The following is a 7,402-nucleotide window of genomic DNA, read 5'->3' on the forward strand; positions in this document are numbered from 1 at the left end:
TAGTTATTTGTTGGTATTTTTTTTTATTTTTAGCTCCAAATGCTAAACAGTGTCAGTAAAGGGTGGCTTCTGTCTGTGCTTTCATTTTTCCAGAGAAGTTGTTGTTGCTGGGAACAGTGAAAGGGGGTCTGGTCATGGAAAAATTCTGGGATGCAGGGATTCCTTGTTTACATCCTCCCGGAGTACGCCGCGGGGGCGGGGTTGGCTCCGCCCTCATTCTTTAGGCCTGACGTCATTGTCGCTTGTGTTTTTTATGAATGAAAGAATCCAACCTCAGAGAGCAGCGGAGTAATTCCGGGAAAAGGCGGACTGACATTTTGTCGCCAGAGTCGCTTCGACCCAGCAGGTAAATGATCGTTTTGTTTCATAATATTATCAATAAAATGTTTAGCTGGACTTCATTTAGCACAGCCGAGAACTGAAGGACTGGTATCCGCCGGGGACTTGCCAACCAACCAAGGACAAGTGAGCAGGCAGCTGTTTGTTTTAATCTCCTTTAGCTCGCTAGAAACCGTTGATGCTAGGTGCTAACAGTTAACATTACTAGCATGTTTGAGATGATGCGGATAATTTGGCCCCGCTCTTCATATTTAAGCCTCTATATCCGTAACATTTGACAGTCCGAGGTTGTTCACACTTCCTTATTTAACTATATGCTTTAAAACAATTTAAATGGATTATTTAAAGTCCTACTAAAATGGATGTCGAGGGCACTCGTGATGGCTGTTTACTATAGCAGCAGCGCCTTTCCCCCAAGCTGGCCAGCTCCTCTCCCTATAAGGACAAGGGTGGATTCTGGATGTAGTTAGGTGAATAAATACAGTTTCCAGAAATGGTGCGTTAGGTGTTTGTTATTTAGTCATTTGGTATTGAATAGAATAGATATTAGGCTGTCTAACTTCATAAACTCTGGTAGTCGTAGCTTGTGTTTGGCAGTGCTACGTTCACTTGTTGCGTCCACTTTACTTAAAAAGTACTATGTCCTCTAAAGTGATATTTATAGTAAAGTACAAACGTGGATATCCTGTGCCGTTTGGACAAAAACAGAAAGACGTGGTCACAGATGGTTTTCCGGGGTTTGGACAGACTGGCAGTCTTAGCGGAGCTGAGCAAACGGGTTATTGCTGAATCACCCTGACTTAACGAAACGGCGGTCTCATGGCTTTACAGCCGGAGTCCGCCGGCTTGGTTGGACGACCACTGTTGCTGCAACCTCCACTACCCACGCATTTCGGGAAATGGAGTTTATGGTCAGCAAACTAGAAAGACCGTTATAACAAGTGCTTTATTTTTCTTTAAGCGGAGCAACACCTATTGTACATGAGTTGTAGGCCTAATGTGTAGTTGAGGCTCATGTTGCTGTTATGTAGTTCAGTTGCGATTTAATATGGGTTTGTAATCTATTTGCAACTTAACTCGAGTGCCCCCCCCACCCCCCCGACAAAAATGAAACACTCTTTCAGAGGAAATGTGACTTGATAACTTCAATAACTCCCTTCTGCTTGTACGGTTCCTCCTCCTGTCTGCATGGTGAAGTTTCCTGGGAGTACAGTCTGTTATCTGAAGTATTGCTGGAGTCAGCAGAACAAATCAAATCTTGTCATCATGTCCACTGGTAATGTAGGTTACTGTGTCTACACATGCTTTCATATCTTTTAGGTTTTACAGCTTTGAAGCAATAAACAAGCCAAACTTTCATTATAGCAGCCCAGCTCAGACAAACATAAAAGAGATTAAAACTGAAAATACCTAATGTATGTAAGTGTAATAACCTTTTTTAATTGGGGGTCATAAATGTGTTGCAATTCTTCACAATCGAAAGCGAGCAGAAATCCAACTTACCTTAACTTGTAATTATCTTAAATAAATTGCTCAAACTTAAAGCTGTAAGATGACAACAACAGCAACAGATTTACCCACAGGTTTATCTCACACATTGCTTTGAAACAACAACAGCATGCCCATGCCTTCAAAAGTTTTACTGTTGAAAGATTTACAGGCGTTAGGAGGCCAGAAGAAGATTTGAAAGATCATAAATATATAGCAATGACTGTAATCAAGAAGTGTTTAAATTTAGCTGCAGTGTGACTTTTTCTAGATAAGTGTGTTTCTCAAAAAGAAATGATAGTGTGAAGAGTTAGCTCATCAGACAAGCTGCCAAAAGCTCCAAAGCAAATACAAGGTTGTATTTTGCCACAGCATGCATGTGTGGTATCCTGTAGTTAACATTTTTCAAAATGCTTTTTACACTTCTACTTTTCTGGGCTGTAAAGTGACAAAGTGAAAGCACACCCTTAAAAGAAAATCCAGTGTTGCAGTAAATATGAAACCAAACACCTTCACTCTTTATGTGGGAAAACACCCTGTGGTTTTGTGATGTCAAGGTTTAACTTGTTGGTCTTAATTGAATATTAATATCAGGAGATATTTCAGCTCTGCAGCCAACACAGTGCAGTGTCGCATTAGCATACTGTGGGGCTTTTCCTGTGCCGTGTACTCTGTTCAGGAACCAGCCTCAGGTTGAAGTGCAGAGGCTTTTTATCAACATGACGGTGATCTGAGTTCTGCAGCCAAATCAACCAAGAAGTGAATAGGGGGAAAAAACAGTTGAAGTCGTACTTTAATCCCACACAACAGCATTTGTGAACTGACCTTAAGAGGAGTGCAGGAAGTCCCCATGTCGTCTTTGTGAACTGCTCAGTGAGAAGAATGGGAGAAAATTTCCAAATACAGTAGTGTGAAGGCAGTGCAGACTTGGACAAACACTCTTACTGCTGCTACTACAGCTTGTTACTGGAAGAAGCAATGTAAGGGTGTGCAAACCTTGCCAGTCATTGTGTTTTAGTTCCTGGCTTTGAATATAAAGTCAGAAATTAACGGTTATTTGTGTCTTGTTAGTAAAATATGATTTAGTTCCACTTTAGGTTACAATAATAATGATAATTCTAACATTTGCTGTATATGTTGAGCTCATTATTGTACAATGGCATTTTGTTTTTGTTCTAAAGTACACCACTGTAAAATGATGAAATGTATAGAGTCCCCTTTTAAAGTTTAACAGAGAGAAAGAAAATAGTTGCCTGCCCTTCGTTAGAGTTTTTCACAATGAACGCTTTTGAACCGTTGGTATTGTGTTGACAAGAGGAAGTGTTGAGGGAATTGGTTAGGACACCTGCTTTGAGCAACCAAAGGGCAGACACATGATAACTTCCTCCTCACTATTCCAACTAACAGAAAAGGCATGTTGCTTTCAAAACCTCCTCTTCCTTTCATATCAGGCCGCAGAGTTTAATGAGAGAGCGCATTTGGAGAAGCATGAACGATCTGTGGGTTCTCCTTTTTCTTTATCGTGCATGACTGGCTGTCTTGTGAGCGGATGGTAAATGTCAGGCCCGATATGGACCAAAGACAGCATGATGTCCCGAGTCACATGTGATAATATACCTTTTTTGTGTGTGTGTCCTGTTTCTGTTTTTCCAGAGTGTCTGTATCTGTGTTGACTGGTGCTTGGGGGGGAAAAATTGAAGACAGTTGGATCATGACGACAGAAAGAAACAGCAAAGCCCTGAAGGTAACACACAGCCAGAAATAAAACTCAGTTTTATTATTTCAAGAAGAATGAGTCATGTTTGTAGCCTTAGGCTATTTTTACGAGAGTGAAAAAGGCAATGTTAGAGAGAGGTTTTACTCTCCTCCCAGTTCAGTTGTTCTTTAATGTCATTTGTCGACGTTTTTTATTCTATCCTCTTCCTTCCATGTTTATTTCCAACACTTCACCTGACTGTATTTCCTCTTCTCATGTCCTCCTTCTCTCTTCCCTTTAGGTGAAGCAGGAATGTGGCGAGAACGTGCCCTTCCTATCGGACAGTGAGCTCATGTCCCTCTCGGTCCGGGAGTTGAACCTCCACCTTCGCGGCCTGTCCCGCGAGGAGATCCAGAAGTTGAAGCAGCGCAGACGCACCTTGAAGAACCGGGGCTATGCCGCCAGCTGTCGGGTCAAACGGGTCTCCCAGCGAGAGGCCCTGGAGCAGCAGAAGATGGAGCTTCAGAGGGAGGTGGAGAGGCTAGGGGCTGAGAACGCTGGCATGAGGAAAGAGCTGGAGGGGCTCGGCGCACGTCTCGCCGCTCTGCAGAGATTCGCAAGGGGTCTGGAAGCCGGAGGCGGCAACCTGCTGGCTACAGCCCCACGCCTCAACACCGCCTCAGTCATCACCATCGTCAAGAGTCCACCACAGCCTCAGCCACAGAGAGAACAGGAGCCATCCTAGAAGGAGCTGCTGGAACCAGACTCAGGGGGAGGGACGCACAACCTGCAATGCAAACACACATTCACAGGCATACACATACTATACACACACGTGCTGGAGAACAGGAAGATGAGTAGAAGAATTAGTAGGAAAATACTAAGCGCTTGTTTGCATCACGCCTCATTCACATTATGGTATGCAAGAGTCATTTGGTCCTGTGTGACACAGTGCTGACAGCGTGGTGTGTAATGTCACCGGACAGACAACAGCTCTGCTTAGTTTTCCAAAGTTAGGGCCAGGAACAGTTGAAGAATCATCTAGGACCAGTGGAGGTGTCCTCCACTTGATGCTATTTTTATAACACTGCAGCTTAGTTGACCGAAACTTACTGAAGTGCGTTTTGTTTAGAAACTCAAAGTTCAGAACAATGCAGCAGGTTAATGTGAACGAGGCGTTGGGCACTGATGCACGCACACATGCACAAAATCCTCACACTCATTCCCCCATCACACGCTGGGTGTAGACGTTGACTAACTGGACTCGGATTGAAGCCAGACCAACCCAACCAAGAGTTACTGTACATCTCCACTGCTCAACAAATCCAGCCGTGATGCTGGTGCTCTCTGATTGTGCTACCGAAACACCAGGGCTTCTCCTCGCTTCAGTTTATGGCACCTGACCAACGGCAAAATGACGGGGTGGGGCGGACGTACAGTATGCGCTGCTTCCTCCAGCTATACAGGGTCTGCATTCCTGGTACAGTTGCAGTCTGAAGTTGCTAGCCTTTTTCTCATACCAGCCTGTGGTCATGTGTTTCTGCTACCATGTAAGAGAGTGTCCCAAAGTATGAATCACTTAGTCATTAATGCAGAGTTTCTCAAGCTTGGCGTCACTTGATATCCAGGTGGTTGTGATGGGAGATATAGATTTTTATTTGGGTCTTTGGTTAATAGTTTGAAAAGCATAATTTCTGTATAATCAATCCGGAGCTTCCTTCATTCAAATAAAATACAGCAGTTGCAGCATACTCATATTCCCTTGACAGCTCTCTAACTGCATGGGTCACGAGGATTTTGGAAGCAAAACTTGGTTGAGAAACACTGTATTCATGAATCATGAGCTCCTTCAAACTGTTCTTTCTTTTCAGATTTCTTGGTTTTGGGATTCACCAGTCACCCCTCCCCGTTTTGTACTGCTTGTGTTCATATTTCTCACATTAACGCAGTGCCTTCAGTGTATGTAGGAGCTACAAGAATGCAAATGTAAGAGGGAAAAGGTTCAAAACAGACTGTAATCTCTCCTTCTTGCCTGTCCATGGCCGCACATTTCCTTCTTTATTATTCCTCTTGATTCTCCTACTTTCTAAACTATAATCCCACATTACTCAATTCACAATCCCTACTGTGCAGTAACCTTGCTACAGTCTGCTGTGGCTCCCTTTTTCTTTTTTCTTCCTCATATCTGGTGGACTCCCAACAACAGATGTTGGTCATTTTGCCAAAAACGTGTCAAAGCGGAGTCACATCTGGTAGGAATTACGCTCAAAATCGATGCAAAATCCTCTGCATACATTCCCGTTTTGTGTTCTTATTTGTAATGTTTGTATGTGCCGTTGAGAGACGAAAATGTTGAGTGACATTTATCAGAGATATATTCTATATTTTATTTGTATTTAAAGGTAGATATTATGAAAAGACAAGCTAACGAGTGCTGTGATGTTCTATCTGTTTTCAGAAGTACTTACTTATGACTAGTCTGGGGATATTCTCATGTCTAATTGTGTTGTGTGGCGACTATTATTACTTTACAAAATGTTAATTATTAGCTATGTAGAATTATGCTCAAAGCCAATGGCCATATTGCTGTATGATGATTTTTTTTTTGTGTGTGTGTTTTTGCTATGTTTGTACTGGCTTGTCCTAGTGGATTCTTGGAGGGATATTATTTTTCTACGATGGTTCGTATGTTATTTGCGTGAAAAATTAAGGTCACTTCTGAATTGGCAGGGTGGGCAGAAACACAGGATGTTAAAGGAAAACATGACTGAAAAAAGGAGAAAGATGGAGATGAGGACGAGACGGGAAGGTTGAGGAGTTGTTCGGATGATGGAGAAAGAAAGTTGGCATGGTGGACTGGGAAAGAAGGTGGGGAGAAAAAGGTGGTGTTTTATTCACTTGAAAACCTCCATCAGTCGCAGGCCTGTTTCGGTCGACATGCTAAAACAGGCCTGGATTTCATGGAGTCTAGGCCACTGAATAGAGCTAGCAATATCATTTATAAGCAGGCATTGTAACACATTAGACTGTGTTGACAAATAACTCCTTAAGATATATTTAGCTATATGAATATCAGTGTGGCAAAGCATTTATTCTCAATATTTTAACGTCTCACATCTGTCAAATTGTGCTGGATGTTTTGTAATACTTGCAAAACAAAAATGGTCTTTGTATTTATTACTTGTATTTTTTCTATTGTGAAAATTTAAGTACATTGTCTATTTTAAATATTAATTATAATAAATGTTGTACATATTGTACATAAAATGGTGCGTTTTGTGATTATCGGCTCAATTGGGAGAGTCGTTGCACACGTGGTACAGAAAGGAAGTGGATCTACAGGATGTGTTGCACAAGTTATCACTGCAGATCATGAGATAAACTCAGGCTTAAAGTATAAACGGTGCTGTTCTTGACCAAGGATTACATGGTGAGAGTAACAAGTGAGCTGATATCATATTATAGATCATGATGAGGCAGACAAATCTATAGCAAATAACTTCTAAGGCATTGTCTCCATGAACCTTACACTCGCTGCAGCATCATTTGCTGACTCATGTACACGAGCCGAGCGCTCAGGTTTACTTCAGTTAAATCCCCGATGTCCTGCGAGTGTTGAGGGGAGGGGGGGGGGGGGGGGGGGGGGTTTCATCCGTGGCCTGGTGCCCGTTATGTGATGTTTCTACCTGCATGGCATACACCTTTAAATATGTTAATTTCAGTTCTGTTTCCTTCAGTGTGACAGTGGTGTACCAGTAACAACATTAGTGGCCTCTAGAAACCTTTCAGAAACATCTCACCTTGTTTACCAGCTCACCTTATTTTATTGAGAGCTTTTATTGAGTTTTACAGTATTAAGATATTAATATAGTGGTATAT

The 7,402-nt window shown here is 42.3% G+C and overlaps 1 protein-coding gene across 2 annotated transcripts; it reads left to right on the forward strand.

The window, feature by feature from the left end:
* The first annotated feature begins 149 nt into the window (after nucleotides 1-149).
* On the forward strand, nucleotides 150-6,790 carry maff (v-maf avian musculoaponeurotic fibrosarcoma oncogene homolog F). Of its 2 annotated transcripts, none has more exons than XM_056366511.1 (3): nucleotides 150-346; nucleotides 3,481-3,571; nucleotides 3,825-6,790. In XM_056366511.1, exons 1-3 carry the CDS (start codon nucleotides 258-260, stop codon nucleotides 4,266-4,268), a joined length of 624 nt encoding a protein of 207 aa, XP_056222486.1. In that variant the 5' UTR covers nucleotides 150-257; the 3' UTR covers nucleotides 4,269-6,790. The 2 variants fall into 2 exon arrangements, with proteins under 2 accessions (XP_056222486.1, XP_056222487.1); XM_056366512.1 differs by having other exon boundaries at nucleotides 333-465.
* The last annotated feature ends 612 nt before the right edge of the window (nucleotides 6,791-7,402 follow it).

Source organism: Seriola aureovittata, chromosome 21 (assembly GCF_021018895.1).
Source record: "Seriola aureovittata isolate HTS-2021-v1 ecotype China chromosome 21, ASM2101889v1, whole genome shotgun sequence".
NCBI classification, from domain to species: domain Eukaryota; kingdom Metazoa; phylum Chordata; class Actinopteri; order Carangiformes; family Carangidae; genus Seriola; species Seriola aureovittata.

Bases quoted from the DNA above. Each gene is read 5' to 3' on its own strand.
- maff (XM_056366511.1), top strand. From the start codon at position 258: ATGAAAGAATCCAACCTCAGAGAGCAGCGGAGTAATTCCGGGAAAAGG. The intron at 347-3,480 runs GTAAATGATCGT...CTGTTTTTCCAG, and splicing joins GAGTCGCTTCGACCCAGCAG to AGTGTCTGTATCTGTGTTGA. The intron at 3,572-3,824 runs GTAACACACAGC...TCTTCCCTTTAG, and splicing joins GAAACAGCAAAGCCCTGAAG to GTGAAGCAGGAATGTGGCGA.